Source organism: Olea europaea, unplaced genomic scaffold (assembly GCF_002742605.1).
Source record: "Olea europaea var. sylvestris unplaced genomic scaffold, O_europaea_v1 scaffold973, whole genome shotgun sequence".
NCBI lineage: Eukaryota > Viridiplantae > Streptophyta > Magnoliopsida > Lamiales > Oleaceae > Olea > Olea europaea.
Window position 1 is genome coordinate 137,708 of NW_019268234.1, and position 26,496 is coordinate 164,203.

The 26,496-nt window shown below is 39.7% G+C and overlaps 2 protein-coding genes across 2 annotated transcripts; both read right to left on the minus strand.

Moving 5' to 3' along the window:
• Positions 1 to 162: 162 nt before the first annotated feature.
• LOC111392769 (1-acyl-sn-glycerol-3-phosphate acyltransferase 2-like) lies at positions 163 to 7,323 on the minus strand. The gene is made up of 11 exons (XM_023018164.1): positions 6,828 to 7,323; positions 6,451 to 6,573; positions 5,621 to 5,660; positions 5,445 to 5,518; positions 4,922 to 4,981; positions 4,340 to 4,417; positions 4,043 to 4,201; positions 1,991 to 2,116; positions 858 to 950; positions 633 to 716; positions 163 to 541 (listed from the first exon to the last, which is right to left on the minus strand). The coding sequence occupies exons 1-11, from the start codon at positions 6,906 to 6,908 to the stop codon at positions 314 to 316; spliced, it is 1,146 nt and encodes a 381-aa protein (XP_022873932.1). The 5' UTR covers positions 6,909 to 7,323; the 3' UTR covers positions 163 to 313.
• A 5,776-nt stretch (positions 7,324 to 13,099) lies between these two features.
• On the minus strand, positions 13,100 to 14,113 carry LOC111392765. The gene has a single exon (XM_023018162.1). It carries the CDS (start codon positions 14,111 to 14,113, stop codon positions 13,100 to 13,102), a length of 1,014 nt encoding a protein of 337 aa, XP_022873930.1.
• Positions 14,114 to 26,496: the final 12,383 nt, after the last annotated feature.

The following is a 26,496-nucleotide window of genomic DNA, read 5'->3' on the forward strand; positions in this document are numbered from 1 at the left end:
CCACCCTTCGACCTCCATCTCAACCTACACTGCCACCACACCAGTCCTACTCTATTTTGATGCATGTTTGGCATGAAAGATTGGATGGTCCTCAATGCTCGACGGTATCAAAACAAAAAGTTCACTACTAAACACACGTCATAATTAGATAACACAACTAGATCAAGAAACTAATGAAAGTTTGTTTCCATACGAGAATCAAGCACGGGCGAGTATGCTATTGAAGTAAATACAAATATAAATGGACTAACAACTCATGATATGCCACATTTCGCTCAAAGGGTGGGTGCTATATGTCATCTTTTACTGCTGCTTATCTTGTTGAGTACCCAAAGACACTGTTTGTTGGCTTTGATGGTTTGACCCGGGAAGGGGCTGAATGTTCTGACTTCGAGAACTGAATCAAGATTTGCATAAGAACAGTGATGATTGTCAATCCGATTCCTGAAAAAGCGAGACCTTTCCATGAGGATAAAAGTGAAGATGTCTGGAAAATTTTACAGGCCCCAAGTGTAAGCAAACTCGCCCAAGAAATAACCACCTGTTATGGCAGGAGAAGAATGGTTATCAAATGTTCAGTAGAGAACCAGTGGAACACACACAAACGAGATATGTGAATTCAATGCATATACCACAAGAGACTTGAGTGGCCCGCTAGTATCTTGCAATTGTTCACCAAAGGAATTATCGGCTATATGCTTGTCGAGTAACTTGTCCTGTTAGAAGAAAGCAAAAGAGAAACCGATCATGATAGATTACTTCTTCGAGACTTGATAAATGTTCTTTCAAGTAAAGTGTACTTCAAAGTGACAACAATTTTTGAACGTCAAAACTGGGGATTCGATAAAGTAGTTTACCTTGGCCACAAAGGCATCCCTACACCATTGAGCAACAGCATCGTCAGTTTCAGGCAAATCCTTCATCAAGTGCCTCTTAAGGTGCACATGAACCTGCAAAACAGCAAATTCTTTGCTTATAAAAAGCTCCTATCAGTAAACAAAACCTTGCACGTTTCGTTTTCCTAGTTGAACTTTGGTTGAAACTCGAAAGGTTTTAACATATTGTTATCTCAAAATGTTTTAAAAAAAATAATAATAATACGAAGAAATGCATTACTATGGATCTGTGTTACGAATTCAATTTCAAAAAACAAGGTAGTATATGTTGAAAACAAAGGGGTTTGGAGAAGATTAAAAAATAATAATAAAAAATAAAAAATTTACAGCAACAAGATGAAGAAATCAGAAAGTTGTCAAGAACAAATTTGAAGGCTCGAACGCGGAATCTCTATCATCAAGAACAATATTGGCCCCCTCTCAGATTTGAATGAGATGTTTAAGAGTTTTGGCAAACGATTTGTAGAATTATATCAAGCCTTGTAAAGGATTTAATACTAAAGCATGAGTACAATCCTCCAAAACTTTAAGAACACTAGGAAAATATTGAATATGAATGTAAATCAATAGTTTGATTCAATGTGAAATAATACGTGGATCTCAAAATATTTTTCAATGTTTCTAATGTGTTTGTATTGATTATTCATCATCTATTCATAGGCTTTAATAAATACACCACAAAATAGTGTCAAAACATGATGAAAAGTGGTAACTTTTAATCCAAAACGGTCACCAAGTTTCAAATTGAAAAATCAGCCAACGATTAATTTTTAACACTATGCGTTGCATAGTAAAAGCAAATTTGATTCTGTTTTGGCCAAGACACATCTTTTGTACGTACAAAATGCATAGGTAAAAAATCAAAATTTTCATTTTCATTTTCTTTTGATTTTACTAATTCCACAATTAAACCCAATAATTAACCCATTATCACTCCATTGATTTTGAACAAATATTCAACAGTATATTGAAATGCCTTGTTCAAATATTATACTCAGATGAAAATATCATTATGAAACACGAGGTAGCATCCAACTATATTTAACAGTAAATTAACAACTTTAAGACCATGCTCAGTGATCAGAAAAAATTACCACAGAAGATTGCCCTTTAAAGAGTCTTAGCATGGTGGGAGCAGGCGAAGTTTTGGGAATAGCAACAGTCACATCATAAATGGCTGGAACAAATGAGCGCATTTGACTTACCGCCGTTACGAAACCCTGAAAATTGAAATGTACATCAAAATGGTGAATAATACTGAGCATCTAAAATAAACTGCAGCNACTTACCGCCGTTACGAAACCCTGAAAATTGAAATGTACATCAAAATGGTGAATAATACTGAGCATCTAAAATAAACTGCAGCATTGGAGGACAAAACATCGCCAGGAAAAATGCAGAACCGGAATACAACTACCGAGGCAAATGAAAGTACTGCATTTCAAGTTAGAATTGCAGATGAAAGAAACTATGTTGTAACGTTGAGTGATGAGAAGATCTGTTATACTTTCTTCAAGATGTTGACACCTCTGATTGAAGCTGATGTTGATGGCTATATTATGTCATAATTGCATTCAATACCACACGAGCACAAGGCAAGTCAATACTTAATCAAGAGACTAAATGTGAAACTTTCATCTTTAGCTCTCGTTTGACCCCCATTAAAGCTCATTAATTCGCATTATTTGCCAATTTTTCAAACAAAAGCGGGGCCCATGTGTCAAATTGTTCAAAGCATACGTGTATCATAAAAGGAAAAAGTTTTCATTAATAATGGAGGGTACAATTCACTTTATATGCCTAAATGACGGTAATACCCTCCCAACCACTAACTAATGGAAATGTGGATGAGGGTGATTGAATGAGGGGTAATTTTGTCTTTTGTTATTAATGTTGGTGGGTGTTTTTGTCCAGCTACCTCAACAGTCCATTTGACTGAAATAAACTACTGCCAATGGATGATAAAAGTGGCAGACACAGGCCCCACTTGTGTCAAAAAAGACGGGCTGAAAAGTGACAGGAAAAATAACTTAGGCCCCGTTTGATAGTCATTTTTTTTAAAATGTATTTTTTTCTCTCTTCTTTTCAACCACACATTTTTTATTAAAATAATATTACACGTAAATCAAAAATCCTTCCTTTTTTTAACTACACATTTCACATCAATTTACTATTCTAAAATGCATTTTTACATAAAAATGTCTATCAAACACCTCTTTAATGAGTTTCAAAGGAGGCCAAACGGATGCTTAGAAGCATAGTTATTAAAATCGGCCCGGCCCGGACGATCGACTTGGTAAACCGGTGACCCGGGCCCTTGACCGGGCTGGGCCAGTTGATTTTAAATAGTTGCAAGTGGCCCGGTCAAAATTCGGATTTCACAGAGCCAATGGGCGGTTTTTGAATATTTTTGGGTCTGTTCAATCTAGTTCGACCCAGTTGATTTTTAAACTAAATTTCAAAACACTTTCACATTGAAATTGTAGGTACCAAAAATTTGAACCCTTAACCTTTAAGTAAGTAGAACACAACATTACCACTAGTGCAAGCAACACTTTATCATCTTTTGTTTAATAAATTATATTTAACCTATGAATAATTTGCTACTTTTAGAAAAATTTTTAAAGCAACTAATTATTTTATATACTTATTTTGTTTGAAAAAAATTAATTTTAACTAAGATAAATTGAATAGATAATGCACAATTTTTTTTTCAATAATTAATAAATAATTTGTAAATCACAAAAAGGGAAAAATATATTTTTTAATATAAAATACAAAATTATAAAATCAAAATTTAACCATTATCACTGATAAATGAGTTCAAAAAATCATTAATTTAAATGTATAGAAAAATTAGTGACAAAGAACTTGAAAACTTTAATTTTGTCTCAAATAAAAAAATAAAAAATTATACTTTAAAGATTAATAAATTATTTTTAAGTAATGACCCACCAGTCCAACCAGTAACCCAGTGACCCAATCCCTTGATCGGGTGGATGTTCGAGTCGGGTCTGATAACTATGCTTAGAAGTCTTGTTGACTAGCAAGGAACGTAAGAAATATGAGAAAGATAGAATAGCAGCTGCAGTATAATTAAAAATAATAATAAAAAATCCATTGTAGAAATAGGCATAGCCAGATACCTTTGTACGAGGAATCAAAACATTTCTTGGAACAGCCAGTCCAGTTGAGGTTGCGTATTCTTGAGCAGCTAAAAGTTTTGCCTGAGTGAAGCGGGTACCTTCAACAAAGAGTGCCAACCAGAAGGGTTGGGGGAAATCCCTTAACTGTTGAAAACCTAACTGCAATAGATATTCAGGAAAATCAAAAGATTTAAGAAGCAAGAAATTGAAGAGAAAGACAAGTTAGTAGATATATTAAAAAAAAGATAGACATGCACATACAAACTGGAATTAAACCAATCTCATCTTTAAACATACCTTTAAAGTGCTTTCATCCTTGGCCCAGCTTCTTTCAAGAAAGAGATACTCAGAAAACCACATAGACCATCCTATCACCTGCGTAATGCAGATAAGAATAGACTCATTCCCATGTCTTATTCCACCAGGGACTCCAACAAAAGGCTAGGACAGGACTTAAGAAAATGTAAGATAGAAAAACTGAGTGAGCAGGGGATCCTTATTTCTATTTGCTCAGTCACAGTTGATAAGAACATAAATATGAAAACAACAAAATTTTTATTAACTACTAAGAGGGAAATTATGAAATTTAAGTAAAAATTTATAATATAAAGAATCAAAGATTACAGTTTCATGCAATTTAATTGTCCAGATGATAACCAATTTTACATTATCAAGATTCATGAAGCTCGTCTAGAACAAGGGAGAAAAGAACTTTATGGGCTTGATACGATTGAGCCCGCTTGAACAAATACAGGCTATATTGGGATTTTCCTTCTAAATTTACTGACTGAATCACTTGACTAACAGCATTGGACCATAACAAGGATCAAGTCTTTAACCATAGCATTGTGACAACAGAAGTGAATATTAGATGCTAACCGGGAGGAGCTTTGATGATTTCTTCATAACAGCTAGTGAGCTACCAAGGCAACCTGATTTCTGTCATTAGAAGATCAAATGATCAATTTACGGAAGTTTAATGGCAACGATTATAATCAAGAGCCAACTTAAATCCCAAGCACTGCCGAAAAAAATTGTACTTTTATTTATCTTTCTTAGCTTGCACATACAATCCAGGTTCTATAAAACTAAAATTACATATCTATGCATGCACATCTTGATGTGTACCTGCTGACACACACACACCTCTGTATGTGCTCTTGACCACCATATCTCCTATATACTGATATAGATGTCTCATAAAAAACAATAATTCTATCATATCTGGAATGAATACACCACATGGTCATATAAAAAAAAAAAAAAAAAAAAAAAAAAGGATGTGCCGACAAAAAATTTGTGCATAAAGCAATGAAGATGTAATATGGATGGAAGCGGCAATTTCCCAATATGACCTTGCAAGTACATAGAGTTGCATAGAAGCAAAAAGCAGATGATAAACCTGAGCTAAAACCCATCCAACAAGCCAATCAATGTCACTTCTATGATTCGGCATGATGAGTGCATGTTCTTTACCTGGAAAAATACAAGCATAATCGATAGTATGAGTAACTAGAGAAAGCCTAACTTTTATTTGAATCCAGGCACAAATTTTGAAAATAGAAGTTCTATACTCACCCATTAATTTGAAGGTTTCTGAATCCATATACAATTGTATCTGCAATAAAAAAATGAAATATGAGACCAATTATTCAGAAGGAAATGATAAAAATCCAAAATCAAAAGTTAAGTTCTATATCTTGTTTGCACTTCGAATTTTGAGGTGATAAACTCATTTGGTACCACATCATATTTATTGGATGACACTTCTAGAGCTAAAACACAAATGGCGGGCACCAGCCTCATTGCTATCAGATAATTGTCCACTTTCTTATACAGGTTCCGCAACGTGCTCCGCATCTTATCAGTTCTAAATGAAGCAAATGTAGAAGAAGACACAACCACTTAGTTAAGAACGATAAACTAAAAATTGATCTTATAAGAGATCATTCTTTTAAACTGCCTTTATGTCTGAGTAAGCCACACCCTGTGTTTATTCGGCAAGAAAAATACTAACATCTCTATCTTCGATATAGACATTTCAATATTACTATGTTCCTGGTTGTACTAGGCGGTAGAAACTTCAAGAAAATTCCTAAGCTATTGTTACTAGGCATAAATGTGCTTTCAGACTTGGCATATGTTGCATGGATTGCTTGTTTTAGATGAGTTCAATCTTCAACGGAACGGGACAAGCTAACATCTTTTACATAAAAATGATCTTCCAATTTTAAATCAACTTTTCAGGATCCTAACTGCACTTGCTTTGAATTTTATAGTAAGCAGAGTATTGCTTTTTTCACATGGCAATTGTGTACTAAAATTTAAAACTTATTATCTTGTAATGTGCCGAAATAACAACATTACCATCAAAATGAAACTTTATACTACGATTCAAATTTCATCACCTTGACACCAGCCCACCAATCAATGAGCCAAACAAGCTCGAGCCACAAAAGTTCCGACACCACTTTGTTCACCCTCCGGTATGTGTTCTTCGACAATGGCCTTATAAGCACAAAACATACTGCCTGCAGAATTTCATCCATTCAGTTCCACATATTTTCAAACATATCAATAAAAGAAGCCAAAAAATAGCAAAAATACTAACAGAAAGGACGCGTGAAATGAAAACCTCAAAAATTTGTTAACTAAACAGCACGAGTGAAACAAAAATCCTTGCATAATTAGCTTCTAGATGACCTCAAAGTGAAAAAAAAAAAAAAAAAAAATGAGTTGTGTTTCAATTTTTTGTGGGTCGTGGGATGAATGAGTATATACAAACCTGAATGAAATTGACGACAAGGCCAGAGAGGAAGAAGAGAACACCCAACGGCACAATAACTGCTGCAGCTGCAATCTCCATAATCCCAGTCCAGATGGCTCCTACTCACACTATGATTTATATGCACGTATATCTATATACACATATATGTAAGCACAGAAACAGACTGTAATTGCCGGTTTTCTTTCCTAGAGCGAGAAACAGAGTGTAGTTGATTCAGGATTCATTCATGACGTGTATAATAGATACGTATAGGTATAGAACATATATAATTCTTTGAGAGCTAGTATAAGTATTATACAGTTCTATAATACGTTTAACGAATTGTAGATAGATAACATTTCAATTTTCCATAGAAACAGAGACATAAAGGAGACGGGGAGGAGGAGAGCTCGGGGTGATGGTGCCGTGCTCGTACGATTTAAGCACGATTTTCCTCATCGAGGTGTACCGTAGAAGCCATGGAAAGAGAAAAATTGATTATTTTTTGCTTAATTCAAGTATTTTGTTCTAATTGATGAAATATTTTATTGAAAAATTGTGAAGTGTAGTTAAAATTATAAACAAGTATCAACAATAACAATTAATCGACTGTACTTGTCTTGATTATGCTACGTTATATTAGGTAAATGGTAGGAAGTGGATAAACCTATAACCTAACTAAATCCTATTTCGCAAGAAAAAGATGGAGCTTTTGAATTATTTTCCTACCAAGAATTAATTTAGAATTTTTAATGGATAAAATATTGTTGGAATGAAGTGAACGAAGTTATAAATTAATGAGAAATAAAACTTTGTTTCTAACGAAGTATTTTATATCATAATTATAAAGGTTTGGCCGTTTGGTTAACTTATTTGTACATAATACAAATTAAAAGCATAATCTGGCTTCTTGTGAACAAGAACTAGGTTTCAATTCTTGACCAAGCAAAGGTTTTCAACAAGTTGATAGTTCTAGTTAATGAAATAATATTAATCAAGATTTTTTTATATTGAAATTCAGATTGGGAAAAAAAAAAAAAAAAAAATTGGGCATGTAAAGACGTGTTTGTAGTTCTTGTGCTATGCACTAATAATTTGAGTTTGAACAGCTCTAATCATAAAAAGTCCTTGTTCGAGGAGCATTATTACCTCATAAAAATGGCTTTTTTGACCGTTGGCGTACAATCTTTCAAAATTTGGTGAGATGCAAGTCAAAAGTAACGGTTGGATTTCTTTTGAAAATGAGAAAATAATGACCTTCAGACATGGGCAAAATCGGGGACAATTCATTTACACATACTTTATCGTTTCATGGTTTGTAAGTAATCAAATAGGATGAACTCAATCAAACCAAGCTTTTGACACAAAGTTAGATGAACTGGAATCAAAGTGGGACAGAGAAGAAGAATTCATTGAAACGAATTAACTCATAAGCCCAATAAATATATCAACACTAACCGAGAATTGAACCCAAAAATAGAAAATAATGCAAAATGTTTGGAGAAGATTATAACATTGATGAGGGTCAATAATAATAATAGTAAGGTTAATGGGTGTTCTTATGAAAAAGAAGAGTTCAAATTTAATTAATGGAAAGAAATAAAAATTATAAAGAGTATGATAATCAACTGAAAACATGAAAATAATTTTAAGGGTGTGTTTGATTGTGAGTATATAATTTGTAAGGAAAGAAAATAAATTTTAGGTAATTTAATTACCTATAAATTATTTGTATGAAAATTATTAATTAAATGTGTTTGATTGATTTAGTTTTCAATTTAGAAAATATTATATTTGTCCATTATTTATTGCTGGGTAAATGAGAGAGAATGGATAGATGAAAAAGAGTGAATTACCTGAAAAATAAAAAAAGCATCACTCCCTAAAGAAAATGTTTTCCTTCTTTTTGAGAAAAATATGATTATATAACAAAAAGTTGAAAAATGTTTTTGTCATGAAAAAAAATTGTCAATCAAACATTCCAAAAATAAAAATTTAAGTGGGAAAATAAATGTTTTCAAGAAAAATAAAACTAATATAAAGCACTCCATAAGAATTTTTAAACTTAGAAAGGCATCTCGTTAACAATTGAAATCAGAGTGATGGGGCTCACAATTGAAATTGAACAACGAAAGAAAAAAATTTAGGCCCCGCCTTGTTACGACAAGATAGAATCGCTATGGTGGAAATTACGCCCCTCACCTACTATTTGATAAAATTTAAGAATTACTATATAACTAATTTTATTATAGAATTACTGTAAAAATGTAGTAAAATATGAAAAGAGGAAATCACCTCACCCATACTATGTAATCAATTGTGAGCTGAATTTTATCCCCTAAAACATGCCACTTACTATATTTTTATAGTCAAAATCCCCAAAATAGAATCGTTTCACATTCATCCCCAATTAGCTTCATCTAGAATCCTGTTAAGAATCAAATTCAGCATCACACGCCGATCATATACATATTAATCTATCAAAACGTTTTCAGAATTAATGTTTTGATCTTCAATACATGCATGATTATGGTTTATCCGCCAATTTATAAACCCTAATTGGAGGTTAGGGTTATTCACACACCAAATCAACCAAATTGAAGCTTCATTTTCCAATTTCCAAAACATTGTTTTCTCCACAATATGGCAATAGCCATAATCGCTTCTAAAGTTTGCACCATAAAGAACAAGCAAAGAAAACACGAAAGCCATTTCATATAAACAACATATATCCATATGCCAATATGAATTGCAATCAAGTCAACACAATGATTAGAGATACTAATTCATGAAGCCATATTTCCAGGTTACAATTAAGACGTAATTAGGTGAATCGTGAAACCATATGCTGGGAATGTGATTCTTGAATTTGGAAGAAATATTTTTTGAATTGAAATACATTGCATCACCTTTTTGAATCGTGAATCAGAAACCCTAATAAGGTCTGAGACATTACGTTTAAAAACTGGAAAATGAATATCAGATTATATGTTTCTGCAATAGTACAAAGTATTACTTGAATTAAAAACATCACATGGTAAATCTCGAAGTTTTATATTATAATGATGTAGTGATGGAATAATGTCAACAAAGTGGAAGAGAAAGACTTGTATTTAGGATGAAAAATAACCAGCTACAGCTCAGTTCGACTGGTTCCAAACATGTATATATTACAATAGTTTTCTACCATGTTTCTAGTCAACAACTACCACCTAACAACACCTTACTTGTTGACTGAAATCACCATACTCTGATGGACATTTTAATACACAAAAATAACCATACTATGTACTGATTTAATACATATAATTAATACAAAATATGACAGCAAAAGTGGCACACAATCATCAACACTCCTTCTTGACACTTTTGTTGGAAACACCAAGTCTTTTCCTCAATGTTTCAAATCTTATTTTAGGCAAAGATTTAGTGAAAATATCAGCATCCTAATCTTCAGAACTACAATGCATTAGCTGGACTTCTTTTCTGTCTTGTGCCTCCCTTATTGAGTGATATTTGATCTTAATGTGTTTTGTCCTTCCATGAAATACCGGGTTCTTCACCATAGCCACAGCCGACTGATTATCACAATAAATGACAGTAGCTTTTTCTTGCTTGTAATGAAGATCTTCCATAACTTTCCTTAGCCATATTGCTTGATTAGTAGCTTCTGAAGCAGCTACGTATTCTGCCTCAGCTGTAGATTGAGCGACCGTTTTTTGTTTCATTACACTCCAGCATACAGCACTTGTTCCAGCATAAAACACATAGCCAGATGTACTCTTCATATCATCACTCGAGCCAGCCCAATCACTGTCTGTATATCCAGTCAATTCCAAGCTTTCTGATTTCCTGAACCAGATTCCCAAGTCTTCAGTTCCTTTCACATATCTCAGCACCCTTTTTGCAGCCTGAAAATGGAGTTCACTTGGTTCCTGTCTGAATCTGGATAGGATATTGGCAGCAAAAATAAGGTCTGGTCTGGTAGAAGTTAAATACAGCAAACATCCGGTCATACTCCTATATATTTTTTCATCAATCCTCTTAGAACCATCATCTTTTATCAGCTTCAGATTTTGCACAAGAGGAGTACTTACTGCCTTGCAGTTTTCCATATTAAATTTCCTTAACATCTCCCTAACATACTTCCTTTGACAGACAAATATCTCATTTTGAATTTGAAATATTTCCATGCCAAGGAAATAGTGCATTTCTCCCAAATCAGTCATCTCAAAGACCTTTCTCAATTCATCTTTTACTTCATTGATCTTTGCATAGCAGCTTCCTGTGATTAGAAGATCATCCACATACAATGAGATGATGATCATCTCGTTCTCTTCTTGCCTTATATACAAGGTTTGTTCATTCACACTTCTCAAAAAACCAAGTTTGCTCAAGTGCTCATCGATCCTGCTATACCACACTCTAGGAGCCTGTTTAAGTCCATACAAGGCCTTCCTTAATAGATAGACTTTTTCACTTGCCTCTTCAAGTTGGAAACCTTCAGGTTGTTCAATAAAAATCTCTTCCTCCAAGTGTCCATTCAAAAATGCCGATTTAACATCCAATTGATAGATTTTCCAACCTCTATGAACAGCCATTGCAAATAACAATCTGATTGTTTCATACCTGGCCACTGGTGCAAAAGTATTAGTAAAATCAATTCCATATTGTTGAGAGTATCCTTTCACGACCAGCCTAGCTTTAAACTTGTTGATAGAACCATCTGGATTCAGCTTCGTTTTATACACCCACTTTACACCAATTACATGCTTATTTTCTGGTCTATCAACCAGCTTCCAGGTTCCATTTTTCTCAATCATGTTTAGTTCCTCTTTCATTGCATCCATCCACCATTTTGATCTTGCTGCTTCAGTGTAGTTTGAAGGCTCCATAGCAGCAACATTACATCTAGCATATATGTCTTCCAGTGATCTAGTTTTTATCACCACATTTTCAGAATCTGTCACTCTCAGCATCCTCTATTTCTTCATTATCATCATCATCATCTGGTTGTGGAGTAATTCTAGGATTTTGAAGTCGAGTGACTGATTTTGCATCCCAATTCCATGTAGATCCCTCATCAACTTTGATGTCCCTACTGGATATTATCTTCTTGCTTTGTGGGATAAAAACTCTGTATCCCTTAGCATTGTTGCAAAAACCAACCAGCACACCTTTTTCAGCCTTTTGACTCAATTTATCCCTCTTTACATCAGGAATATGAATGAAGCATATACTACCAAACACTTTCAGATGAGACACACCAGGTTTCTTCTCATACCAGGCTTCATATGGAGTCTTTTTATCTAAGGATTTTGTTGGCAATCGGTTAAGTAAACACACAGCAGTATTTACGGCTTCTGCCCAAAATTCCTTAGGTATATTCTTCTCAAACATCAAACACCTGGCCATCTCCATAATCGTTCTATTTTTCCTTTCACAAACACCATTTTGCTGGGGAGAATAAGGTATAGTTAACTGATGTTTGATCCCCGTATCTTCACAAAATTTGTCAAACTGGCCACAACAATACTCTGTTCCATTGTCTGATCTGATGGACTTTATCTTGCTGTTGCATTCAGTTTCTATCCAATTTTTAAACCTCCTAAACACACCTGCTACTTCAGATTTCATTCTCAAAAAATATACCCAGCACATTCTTGACATATCATCTATAAAAAGGATGAAATATCTGTTGCCATTCATGGTTGAGGTTCTCATAGGTCCACAAACATCTGAGTGCACCAATTCAAGTTTCTTTGTTGCCCTTCTTGCTTGATTTTTTGGAAATGGTAATCTAGTTTGCTTTCCATATTGACATGCATCACACACACAATCATTATTGCAAATCTCAGGCATATTTTCTACAAGCTTCGAATCATGCAAATACTTAAGTGATGCATAGCTAGCATGTCCAAATCTTTTGTGCCATAAAGATGATTCAATTACTGTGGTTGTTAGTGCTTGATCACTGACATTTTTCCACTCCAATGGAAAACTCCTATGTCTCATTCCTACTTTCATGACTTCCTGATTTTGTGGATCAAATATGGTGCATCTATTATCCTTGAATATAAGTGTATAGTCTTTTTCAATCAATTGACCAACACTAATCAAATTCTGATCAATATTAGGCACATATAAAACATCTGATATGAGCTTGGTACCTGATGAAGTCTGTACTGCAATTTCTCCAGCACCTTTTACCTCAACAAACTCACCATTTCCAACTTTAACTTTTGACGTGAGTTTGTCATCCATCTTGGTAAAGATGCTTAAGTTGGATGTCATATGGTGAGTGCATCCACTGTCAAGCAGCCAAGCTTCATCATTGCTGCTGACATTTGAATTTGTTGCTGTGAACGATGTTCTTCCTGTTGGTTTTCTCGATTTTCAGCAAGTTGAGCTTGCTGCTGGTCCGGTTTCTCCTTCTTACTTTTACATACCTTTTCAATGTGACCAAATTGTTTGCAAGCCCTACATTGTACTCCAGGCCTGAACCAACACCATTTAGGTGAATGTCCTATCTTTTTACAATGAGGACATGGTGGATACTTCTTTCTTTCAACAGGATTCTTGCTGCATTCAGCACCCTTCTTCTCATTAAATGGTTTCTTCATCCCATAACTAGTTTGTGCTTTGTATTTTCCTTTAGCAACCAAGGCTCCCTCGACTTGCTCTTCTTGTCTGATCAATCTTCTTTGCTCTGTGGCTTGAAGAGCATTGACAAGCTCAGACAAAGACATACTAGCCAGGTCCCTCGAATCTTCGAGTGAGGAGATCTTGGCTTCAAATTTTTCGGGCAAGCTGATCAAGACCTTCTCTACTACTCTCCTGTCTGGCAAGTCATCACTTAGCAACCTAATTTGGTTAACTATCTTCATCAGTCTATCAGTAAATTCTTTGACAATTTCTGATTCCTTCATCTTCAGAGTTTCAAACTCCCTTCTTAGGTTCAGCACTTGCATCTGTCTTGTCCTTTCATTGCCTCGAAATTCCTCCCTTAGCCTATCCCAGGCTTCTTTTGCAGATTCACAAGTTATAATCCTTGTGAAAATGGCATCCGAGACAGCAGATTGTATACAAGAAAGAGCCTTAAATTTCTTAGCAATCTCCTCATTATGTTGCTTCAGCTGTGCAATTGTGGGATTTGCTCCAAGTGGTGGAGGTTCAGTGCCATTTTCTGTGATTTCCCATAAATCATAAGCTCTCAAATATGCTTTCATCTTTGCAGCCCAGAAATCATAGTTTTCTCCAGCAAATATTGAAGGCAGAGGAGCTGTGAAACCACCAGAGGCCATTACTCACACTCACCAGTTTATATGTGGTTATTTTCTGATTTTCTCACCTGTGTCTGCCCTTCCTTTCTTCGTGTTCTAAGGCCAAAGTGGCTCTGATACCACTGATGGAATAATGTCAACAAAGTGGAAGAGAAAGACTTGTATTTAGGATGAAAAATAACCAGCTACAGCTCAGTTCGACTGGTTCCAAACATGTATTTATTACAATAGTTTTCTACCATGTTTCTAGTCAACAACTACCACCTAACAACACCTTACTTGTTGACTGAAATCACCATACTCTGATGGACATTTTAATACACAAAAATAACCATACTATGTACTGATTTAATACATATAATTAATACAAAATATGACAGCAAAAGTGGCACACAATCATCAACATGTAGATAAGAATTTGAGGAAATTAGGCTGTATGCTCAAAAAAATTGACAAATTAGATTTATACACTTAAAACAAATTAAAGCCTCTATCAACCGTAATTTTAGTACTCCCTAATTTCCTCCCTAATTCAATTTAACTCCTAATTTTTATCTTAAATAATCAATTTCAAAACCAATAAATTTTCATTTCATTTGAGTTTTGCAGATTGAGAACATGCAATTTGCAGAGGAGCTCATTAAAGAATTTATGGTATTTAGAGGATTTACAAAAACTCTCCAATCTGTTGGAAAAGGGCTGGAAGTGATATTAGAAAGGGATTTGAAGTGGATAAGATTTTAGATTTGATTTTCTGTGTATACATCCCCAAATTCAAGGCTGAAAAGTTGATTGATTTGCTCAGTTTCTTCAAGTGATGTTTTTCTCATTCTAATTCTACATTGTTCGCTACTAAGTTGAGATTAGAGCAGTCTATTCTGTTGTATTATATTGTTAATGCAATAAAGTATGAAAAGGCTAAGGATTTGGAGACATGTTCTGAACATATAGATGATGAAGGGGGTTGGGTACCTGTTTTCTTTCTGGGAGTACTGTTGGAGCATAGTTGTTTGAAAAAGTTGCAATTGGTCTATATTAGTTTAAGTGGAACTTAAATGAGGAGCAAAGAGTCTGTTGACAATATGATTAGGTTTAGTTTGAACTTTATAATGTAAATAATTTACATTTAAGAAGTTTTTTTTTTTTTTTTTATTTTGCTATTGTGAGAGGGAACATGTTTGAAAGTAATATTATTGAACTTGAGAAGAAAATGATTGTGTCAAAACATATGAAAAAATAGCTTTGAATCAAATAAACAGATGTGTTGATCCCAAAAAATGTTGCTAACAGATGTCGGACCCACCCGCACACACGTAAGTAAAAGTCCAAAACGCAAAGACACGTTGACGGTCTAAAACGGACTGATCAAAGGCGTGGGAGTAGCTCAATTGCACGGGACGAGGACGTTCGTAATCCGATGAGATGTTTGTAGACCGATTGTACAATAATTACCAATCGATGTTTGTAAATGTACATGTAAAAATGTGTAAACTCGCATTGTGTTGCAAGATAATAAGAGAGTTGAGTAAAGTGTTGTTCCTTGTATTAATTCTTGCATTAGCCCTTTAATATTACACAAGAGAAGTATTTATAGTAGTATATGTGAAATGATGGCCTTTAGAAGAGGAGGCACTTGGCCTCATCTCCTTAACTCAAACATCTAATCCTATGCATCATTCTTGACTTGATAGCTTACTGCACATTTATTACTGATGCAGAACTCTCATACTAGTGACAAGACTTAACATTTACAAACGTCCCATCAATCATTCAAACAAGATCCTTATGTAGATCTCCTGCTTCGGCCACTCACATAATACTTTCGCTTTAGGGCTTCGGCTACCTTTTCATGGTGTTCTCGGTATGTGGGCCTCGGTGATACATACTACCTCGGCTGGAGTACCACGTAGTCTAGCATGAGTGGGCAATAGGCCCCAGTGGGTTGGCCAAGTGTGTCAACATGTAATAATAGTCCCTCAAGTCCAAGTATAGTCATTTATGTAATGCGTGGACTTTAATGAAGTAAAGCCAGTGAGTTGGGTAAAAATTGAAAGAATTTTTGAACCCCAAATAATAGTCCCCCAATTCCAAGTATAAATATTTATATCATGGTTGGAGTTAGAAATGTGCTGTTGTAGATGAATGACGAAGAAGTCGAGGTGGTTGAGAAATCGAACCTGCGAGGCTTGTGAAAGCTGAATTGTAATGAAGAGGCCGAGGTCGTTGAGAAACCGTACCTGTGAGGCCTATGATGGCTGAATTGTAATGAAGAGGTCGAGGTGGTTGGAAACCGAACATGCGATGCTTGTGATGGCTGAATTGTGATGAAGAAGCCGAGGTGGTTGAGAAATCGAACCTACGAGGCTCGTGAAAACTGAATTGTAATGAAGAGGCCGAGGTGGTTGAGGAACTGAACCTACGAAGCTTGTGATGGCTGAATTGTGATGAAGAAGTCGAGGTCATTGAAAAATCGAACCCGCGAAGCTTGTGAAGGTTGAATTGTAATGAAGAGACCAAGGTGGTTGAGAAATCGAACTTACGAGACTTGTGATGGCTGAGTTGTGATGAAGAAGCCTAGGTGGTTGAGAAATCGAATCTGCGATGCTTGTGAAGGCTGAATTGTAATGAAGAAGCCGAGGTAATGAAGAGGCCGAACTGCATAGAAGCAGATGTGGAAGCCGAGGCGATGAAGTACGACGAACATGTTTAGGCTTGCGAAGAGATAATTGTCTTCGATGTTTGTGCTAATGATTTGATGTTTTGTGCATGTTACCAAGAAAAGGCAATCGAACCGTTTCGACTTCTAAGGCACGTACGGCTGCTGCATTGAATGTGCAATGATGGCTACAACTGGGGCTTCTAGGAGGAGACACGTTTGGAGAGGTGCGTGGGAAGCACATTTCGATCAGAGGCCTTGATTTTGAAAATGGTTTGAATTCTACGCCTCGGATTCGATCTGCAATGAAGGGCCCAAATTTATTGAGGCTTGATCTGATGGCTGGTGTTTGACCTGAACTTGTATAAAAGGTAAGAGACTCCCATTTTGTCATTTCTATCTCTGCAATTCTGTGTTTGTTGAAAATATCATATTCCGACATTCAACCTTTGCTCCGTTCACGTTTTTCGGCGTCCCTCGGTGTCCTTAGTCAATTGCGTAGGTATTTCTTTCAAGAATTTGTTTTGTGATCTTTGTTCATTTTCCAAATTTATTCTGATATGGAGTCCACTCTGGGTAGGGAGGTAGTCACTGTCGCGTCATTTGGGGCAGTTCGTATGGGGGACTCCGAGGTCAAACATTATGCTATGACGAAGAGCCCATAAATTATGAGGAGGAGTGGGGTGTGTCCAGGATACCTTCAAATATGACCCAGAAGAAGTTGGGGGAGATAAGGAACAGGTACTGCGTGCTTCATAACATAGAAATGTTAGTCCCCAATGCTGATGAACGGGCTTGCTATTTGAGGCCCGGATGTGTCGCAGTTAGCGAATACTTATTTAAGGTGGTATGCGTCTTTCTCTACACCCCTTCTTCAGGGCAGTGCTAAGGAATTTTATGTTGTCACAGACCCAGGTTCTGCTGAGTAGGTGGAGCCAGTTGGTGGGGTCCTACTTCCTATGGAAAAAAGTGTTGATGGGGGAAGACCAGACCCTCTTCCAGCCCAGAGTCTTGGGCAAAGATGAGTCGAAGGGGTGGTACTACATTACTCCTTGGGGGTCACACGCCCCTTTTGTGGTTGGATTATCTTCTTCCATCAAGGAGTGGAAGGAGTTATGGTTCTGGGTTCGAGACAACTGGCAAGCAGTAGTTGGGGACAAAGCCTTGGCTTGTACAGTACCGACCCAATACTACGAAGCTCATGAGTCTCCCAGCCTAAGCTATTTATATTCTACTAAGCTTTCTAGAATTTTTTTTGCCTAACTATTGTCATGTTTTGCAGACTCAAGTACGAGGTACCAGCTCCAGGAAGCAGAGTTTGATGTTGTAGAGGACATTTACAAGCGTCCTCTGAAGCTTCGTCACTTCGATCATCTCATCGACCGAAGCCGTTATTTGCTTGACTTCGGACTTATGGCTTCCAAGGGTAAGAAGTGAGACTGATGGAAAAGTTTGCTTATTGATGTCAACTTCTGATCCGTTCCTTTGTGTTACGGATAAGTTCACGAGAAGGAAGTACCCTGTCCCCAACATGGCCACTATAATGAAGGCCACGACTACTGTTGGGGCCCGGCCTTTGAAACCCAGTTCAAGCGGGGCTAAAGAGGTGAGAGGCAAGTAGAGCTCCTTTCCAAGGTCAATACCTCTCAGGCTGCCAAGGAGGATGCTACAAGGAAAGAGAAAGATAAAGAGCCTCGGGGAAAAGAGAAAGTCCCTGAGGACTCCAAGAAGAGGAAGATAGTCCACCTCACTAGTTCTTCGGGGAAGTTTGGGACTTCCATTTCCCAAACTGGCAAGGACTCCCGACCACCGAAACTCATGGACTCTGCCATGAAGGCGATGAAGGTGGAGATGGTTCGAAAAGTCGAGGTGGAGGAGGCGGCTGAGGAGGCAGCGAGGTTGGCCACAATAAAGGCAGAAGAGGAAGCTGCACGGCAGAAGCCCGTAAAGACCCAAGGGAAATCCCCTAACTTCCTAGCTGGGCGTGAAGAAGAGCTTGCCCCTGCTTTGTTGGAGGCTCTTCCTGAAGAGGTCAGGGGTGCTACAACCAGTTTTTACAAATTTTGGACTGATAGGTGGGTGTTGCACGCCTCCTTCCCCGCCACATTGGCTGTCTCTCTCGCCTTGGCTAGTTCATCAACATGCCATTTTATTTGGTCATTCAAAAATTGGTATGCATCCTTGGCCCCAACAAGCTCGAGGTTTGCTTTTTCCAGGGCCTCAGTAGTGACTTTCTGATGATTATTTGACGTCTCCACCTTTTTAGTGAGAGAGGCCACCTCACACTGAGACTCATATGCCTCCTTTTTCAAAGCCTCTATTTAGGCCAAGGCAGATTCCAACTTCGCAACGTCTTCAACTTTTTGGGCCTTTGTCTTCTGTGCCTCGGCCCTCAACCTCTTCAACTCCTCCTCAGCGGAGCTTCAGCGTATACTGGAGAAACTTTAGCTACGCTGAGGTGATGGAGAGGGTTGAGAAACTTTACCCAAGCTACGATTTGTCTCAACTCAGGTCTGAGTTTGTGGATGAAGTACCTCAAACCTTAGTTGAGGAAGTAGTAGGGGAAAAAGCAGCTGAAAAAATTGAAGAAGGGCCTGACGCTGAAACTGCTGAAGCTCTTGCTGCAGAGGCACTCCCTCCATCATCCAAAGCTTAGTGTAGGATTTCTTTTCAGTTTCTCACAATGTACTGGCCTTGAGCCCACCTTTTGTAATGTTCTCAATATTAATGAATGCCATGTTTTTATAAAGTTTTGCTTTCTTTTTAATATCAAGTGCATACACATCGGTAAATAAACAAGCATAAGTTTGAATTAGTAATCTGAACTTGACATCTCTCTTCAAGGTGAGCTAACAATCAAGCCATATAAATGATGACTTAATGGGTTGTGCTGAGGCTCCATCACCATGATGTCCAAATTGCACTTAGATTATTTGACTGAATCTTTTCATTGAGTTCGAATGGTGGGTGAGATATGCATGTCGAGGCATGTGGAGTGAGGCTCAGAGTTCATTCGAGGTGATCCTAGACTTGGGTGTCTAGACCTCTCCTCCGAGGCTCCTACGCTTCCCTACATGGTGGATAGTGCAGCCACGTAGAGGCTTCTCCCATTGGTGTCCAGTCTCGCCAAAGGAAGGCATGTGGAGTAAGCCTCGAAGTCCAGGTGACGTGACACCAGAGTTGAAGGTTTGGACCTCTCCTCCGAGGCTTCCACGCTTCCTTACATGGTGGATGGTGCAGCCATGTAGAGGCTTCTCCCATTGGCATTCAGCCTCGCTAAAGGAAGGCATGTGGAGTGAGTCTCGGAGTCTAGGTAAGGTGACCCCAGAGTTGGAGGTCTAGACCTCTCCTCCAAGGCTCCCACACTTTCCTACATGATATATGATGCAGTCACGTAGACGCTTCTCCCAATGGCGTTCAGCCTCGCTAAAAGAAGGCATGTGGAGTGAGCATCGGAGTCCAAGAGAGGTAACCCCAGAGTTGGGGTCTGGACCTCTCCTCTAAAGCTCCCACGCTTCCCTACATGGTGGATGGTACAACCACGTAGAGGCTTCTCCCAATAGCATTCAGCCTCGCCAAAGGAAGGCATGTGGAGTGAGCCTCGGAGTCCAGGAGAGATGACCTCAGAGTTAGGGGTCTAGACCTCTCCTTCGAGGCTCCCACGCTTCCCTACATGGTGGATGGTGCAGCCATGTAGAGGCTTCTCCCAATGGCGTTCAGACTCGCCAAAGGAAGACATGTGGAGTGAGCCTCGGAATCCAAGCGAGGTAACCCTAAATTTGGGGGTCTGGACCTCTCATTCGAGGCTCCCATGCTTCCCTACATAGTGGATGGTGCAGTCACATAGAAGGCATGTGAAGTGAGTCTCGGAGTCCAGGTGAGGTGACCCCAGAGTTGGGGGTCTGGACCTCTCTTTCGAGGCTCCCACGGTTCCCTACATGGTGGATGGTGCAGCCACATAGAGGCTTCTCCCAATGATGTTTAGCCTCATCAAAGGAATGCATGTGGAGTGAGCATCGGAGTCTAGGCGAGGTGACACCAGAGTTGGGAGTCTAGACCTCTCCTTCGAGGGTCCCACACTTTTCTACATGGTGGATGGTGCAACCACGTAGAGGCTTCTCTCAATAGCATTCAGCATCGCCAAAGAAAGGCATGTGGAGTGAGCCTCGAAGTCCAGGCGAGACCTCCATGGATTTCCCTCAGAATGTACGTGGCCTCATCTCCCCCCATGCAGCGAAGAAGTGGGGAGGAGAAGCTTCTTTTGTAGAGTACGTCATCGACGAAGAGGAAATGTGCTTACCTCCTTCTCAGCTTATAGGCCTCATCTTTGTCGGTAGGCAGGACCGGTCCTTTAGGTAGGCTATGATTGGTTGTATCCATGTGGGGGTCCCTTCGACCCACATTACCTCAGAGACCTCGATAGACGGCATGAGAAAGTGCTCAATTGGTACTATAGTAAGTAGTTCGAAGTCTCTGCTGCTCGCGAGTTTGGAGAGAACATCTGCATGTGCGTACTCAAGGCGAGATATTTGCATTATTTTGAATTTTTCAAAGATGGGAGGAAGTGCATCACCATCTTTAAGTAGGAGGCCATGATTTTATCTTTAGCTGAAAAACTACCATTGACTTGGCTCACAACCAGCTGGGAGTCACTGTTGACACGTAGCCTTCTTACCTGCATTTCTTTGGCTAACTGAGGCTCGCAAGGAGCGCCTCAAACTCAGCAGCGCTGTTGGTGGCCTTAAATCCAAATCTCACGGCTGAGTTCAGCTTATGACCTTCTGGGTTGACAAGGACTACCTTAACTCTCGAACCTGTGTCTCCAGCCAAACCATCCATGAACAAGTTCGACGTGGGGGGCTCAACAGGTTTCATAACCTCTTCCACCTCGAGTACATTGGTGAACTTTGCTACAAAATCAACTAATGTTTGGCCCTTGATGGCTGCCCTTGTCTATAAGATAATGTCGAATTTACTTAACTCTACTGCCCATTTCAATAGTCTTCCCGAGGCATCCAGCTTCTGTAGTACTTGCCTCAAAGGGAAGTTGGTCAGAACGTGAATGGTGTGTGCTTGGAAGTAGGGCCTCAGCTTCCTAGAGTACTTCCAAGAGGCTGTGATCAAGGCTAAGGGGAGCTTCTCCATATCGGGATAGCGAGTTTCAGGAGATAGGATTGCCTTGCTCGTGTAATACACGGGAAGTTGGGTAGTTCCTTCTTCTTGGGTTAGGACCGCACTGATGGCCTCATTGGAGACGATCAGGTATAGTTGAAGGCTATCGCCAGGCTTTGTCTTGGAGAGGAGGGGACCTGCCCTAGATGCCTTTTCAGCCTTTTCACATTCCTCATTCCATTCGAATTTCTTTCCAGCTTTCAATACCTTGAAGAACGGGAGGCATTTATCGATGGCATTGGAGACAAAGCGGCTAAAGGCTGCCACTCGTCCCATTAGGCTTTGGACTTCCTTGGGTTTCTGGGATGATCTCATCTCAAGTAAGGCATTGATCTTTTCAGAGTTGGCTTCGATTCCTTTTCGGTTCACCATGTACCATAGGAACTTGCCAGAGGCAATGCTAAAAGCGCACTTGAGGGGGTTGAGCTTCATCCTGTACCTTCTGAGGATTCGAAAAGTATTATCCAAGTGCGTCACATGGTCATCCGCTTTTAGGCTTTTCACAAGCATATCGACAATGTAGACTTCCATTGTTTTACCGATGAGGTCTACAAACATTTTGTTGACAAGCCTTTGATAGGCGGCCCCAACATTTTTCAACTCGAAGGGCATCATCTTGTAGCAGTAAAGGCCTTTGTCAGTGATAAAGGAGGTGTTCTCCTCATCAGACAAGTACATTAGTATTTGGTTGTAGCCAGAGCAGACATCCATGAAGCTAAGGAGCTCATGCCTAGTGGTGGAGTCTACCAATTGATCAATTCTCGGAAGTGGGAAGCTATCTTTGGGGCATGCCTTGTTGAGATTGGTAAAGTCAATACATACCCTCCACTTACCTTGTGCTTCTTGACTTGCACCGGGTTGGAGACCCACTTCGGGTAGATGACCTCTCTGATGAAGCCATTCTCGATTAGCTTTTGTACTTCCTCTTTCAGAGCCTCATGGGTTGAGACTTCTTCTCTTTTGTCTGTACAGGGCAACCTTAAGATCTATTTTTAGGTAGTGGCAGCTGACCTTGGGGTCTATGCCCACCATGTCCTCATGCCTCCAAGCAAAGATGTCAAGGTTCTTGCAAAGGAAGTCTTTCAATTTTTCTTTCACGTCGTTGCTCAAGCCTACGCCCACTTTCAACATCTTCGCGGGGTTGCGGGGGTCGACCAGGAAGCTTTTTAGTTTCTCAACCGAAGTTGCTTGGGGTTCATGCTCAATCACGCGGGGATCGATCTCATCGATCATGGAGAGTTCTTCCTGCTCGAGAGGTGCCTCGATCATGTCAACATCCTCTCATTCGGGAGGGGCCTCACTTGGGACGTCTTCCATATCCACATCAGTCAAGATGGCATGTACATCTCGGGGCTCGACCTTTCTGATGAGCTCAGGTAGCACTCTCTTGATCATCTTTGGTCACCTTTCACTGTTATCACCCCGTTCTCAGTTGGGAGTTTCATGCATAAGTGGTGGATGAAAGTGACGGCTCCCAACTCCTTTAAGGCTGGTCTACCCAAGACTTTGTGGTAGGCCAACTGACTATCTACAATAAGGAATTCCATGAAGTTCATGGTGGTTTGGGGGGACTCTTCCATCTCTACCGCCAATGTTGTCTTTCCTCTCGGAGTGATACTATCTCTGGTAAATTCATATAGAGGAGTGGTGGTGGGCGTCAGCTCTTAGTCCAGGATCATCTTATCAAAGGTGGACCTGAACATGATGTTAACGGAGCTGCCATTGTCTACTAGCATTCGCTTGAGTCCATTTCGGGCCACCACGACCCTTATCACAAGTGCATCACAATGGGGGTAGTGAACTCCTTCAGAGTCCTCATGGGTGAAGACGATGGATGGTACTTAGTTTCTTCAGGAGCTACTGTATACAATATAACTGGTCAGTGTGAGGCGTTTGGCCTCTCAGACGTAATTTCGTTTTGCGTTCCGAGTTTTCCCTCCCACGTAGGGGCCTCCAAATATGGTGTATATTTTTTGAATAGGGGCCTCTTCTCGTGCATGGCGGTTCCCCCGATGCCTGTGTCCTTCCCTAGTTCTATCCACGACATGTTCCCTTCGGTGGGGGGAGACATATCACTGGTGGGGAGCAGCCTCCTCATGCCTAGGTCGCTGGTCGTTCCCAGGCGCGGCCTGTTCGCGTGCGGCAAATCATTCCTCCTGTCTTGGGGATTTTTCCGTCGATTGCGGTATGCGTACTCTCGACACTCTGACGTGTCATGATCGTAGGAGCGGTGGTACGTACAATAATCGGGGGGGTTCTGATTAGGCCTATTCCTTGGTCCTGAACCGCACCCCCAGCCTCTTCCTCTATGGGGGCCTGTTGTGAAGTCCCTGCTTGCGGGTTAGTAGTTGTTGGATTGACATATTCATATGCCAAGGTTGGAACTGCGTTCAAAGTGGTAGTGGCAAGTGCTTGCCCTAAATTTTCACCACCAAGTGAGTTCATCTAGTAATCCATTAGATGGGAGGTCGGTCCCTAGCGCGCTGTCTTTATTGAGGTGGGAGGCCTCTGCTGGCCCGATTTTGGTACTCAATTAATTCTTTATTAATCTCCCGCCTCATCGTTTCCAACATGGCGTCATAGGTGGTGGGATCTTAGTTTTGCACGTCCCTCCAGAACATTCAGACCTCTTCTTAAGGCTGACAAAGCTTCACGATCGGTAACTTGCACTCAATACGTCATTTCGTTAGTAAGACGTGATAAAAAGCTTTTCACGGATTCCTCATGTGCCTGCCTCATGTATTGAAGACGCTGGATGGGGGTCACTCCCTCCTTGCTCACTGCAAACCTCTTTACGAAAGTGGTCTTGAATTCCAGTTATCTCCTTATGCTCCCAGACGGCAATCGACTATACCAGATTTCAGCCGCTCCACTAAGTGTTAAATGAAAAGCTCTAAATTTCACGGCTGGGGTGGCGCCTCTAAGGCTCATATGAGTTTTATAAGCGGTTAAGTATTTCTCCGGGTCGCCTCTCCCGTCATACTTTGGTATCTTGGGCATCACATAGTGGCTCAGAGCCTGGGCATTTCTTAGTTCCCTTGAGAATGACAGATTTTCATCGTCATCGTCCAAGTCACAGGACCTCTACTGCTCATCTGAGTCATTATTTTCCTCGACTTCATACCTGGGTATTTGGTGAGAGGGTCCTAGCCTCCTCTTCCCTCCTTTGGCGTCTATTTATAGGCGGAGCAGCACGGAGGGCATTCTCATGCCTTTCCTTTGGCTGATGAAACATTGGATGTGGGGGGTTGTGGTCTATTCCGAGGCTCACATTGTTGTTATTGTTGCCTGTGCCTCAGTACTGCGGGGCTAATTCTGTCAAAGACGCTATTAGACCTCCAAGGTCTTTGTTCTGGCTCATATGTTGGTGGAAAGTTGTCCTGGTTATGCCGGGCCTCGGTGGGTCGGCCAACAGCATAATTGGAGGAAACATCAACTTCTATTTCCCTCTCCATGGGGCTCCTACCTTGGCTGTATTTTGCCGGTACAGTCATTTGACTTTGAACTTCCTCATCTTGGTCGTAATGTTCTTGGGGGGCATAGGGAGGATTGGGGAAGCCTCACTGGCTCTGCATTTGGGCTATAAGTTCTCTCATGGCCATGTTTTAACTAGCAATGTCCCTCAAGTTTGCAGTCATGGTGGCCATTTCCCTTGACAATTGAGCGGCCATCCGCATACCACCTCTTCTGTGGTGGTGGTGAGGTCGATGCCGAGCTGTAGGGGCAGCTGCTGGTGGGGACATTCCCACATTTTCTCTTACCTTCCTAGGGTGTACATCTTCGTCTGAACTCATTCTCTTCTGTTCCGATCTCAGATTGTTGCTAAGTTGTGGAGCTTCCATTTGTTCTTTTGCAAGAACAAATCCTTTTTCAAGTGGGATGCCTAAAAATTCTTTTCGATAAGCTTCTTCCACACTGTTGCTCCTGGTTATAGTATGGTTTTCCAAAGACGGCGCCAACCTGTTGACCCAAAAAAATGTTGCCAACAGATACCGGATCCACCCGCGCACTCGTAAGCGAAAGTCCAACATACAGACACGTGGACGGTCTAAAACGGACAGATCAAGGGCGTGGGAGTAGCTCAACGGTGCGGGACGAAGACGTTCGAAATCCGGCGAGATGTTCGTAGACCGATTGTACAATAATTACCAATCGATATTTGTAAATGTGCATGTAAAAATGTGTAAACTCGCATTGTATTACAAGATAATAAGAGAGAGTTGAGTAAAGTTTTGTTCCTTGTATTGATTCTTGCATTAGCCCTTTAATGTTACATAAGGGAAGTATTTATAGTAGTACATGTGAAATTGTGGCCTTTGGATGAGGACGCACGTGGCATCATCTCTTTAACTTAAACATCTAATCCTAGGCATCATTCTTAACTTGCTAGCTTGCTGCACATTTATTACTTATGCAAAATCCTCATACTAGTGACAAGACTTAACATTTACACTTCTGACAAACGTCTCATCAATCATTCAAACAAGATCCTTATGTAGATCTCCTGCTTCGGCTTCAGGGCTTCAGCCACTCACATAATACTTCTGCTTTAGGGCTTCGGCTACCTTTTCATGGT

Coding starts and splice junctions, on each gene's coding strand:
- LOC111392769 (XM_023018164.1), bottom strand. CDS start 6,908: ATGGAGATTGCAGCTGCAGCAGTTATTGTGCCGTTGGGTGTTCTCTTC. Junction 4,202..4,339: donor AGGATGAAAGCACTTTAAAG/GTATGTTTAAAG, acceptor TATCTATTGCAG/TTAGGTTTTCAACAGTTAAG. Junction 717..857: donor GGGATGCCTTTGTGGCCAAG/GTAAACTACTTT, acceptor TTCTTCTAACAG/GACAAGTTACTCGACAAGCA.
- LOC111392765 (XM_023018162.1), bottom strand. CDS start 14,113: ATGGCCTCTGGTGGTTTCACAGCTCCTCTGCCTTCAATATTTGCTGGA.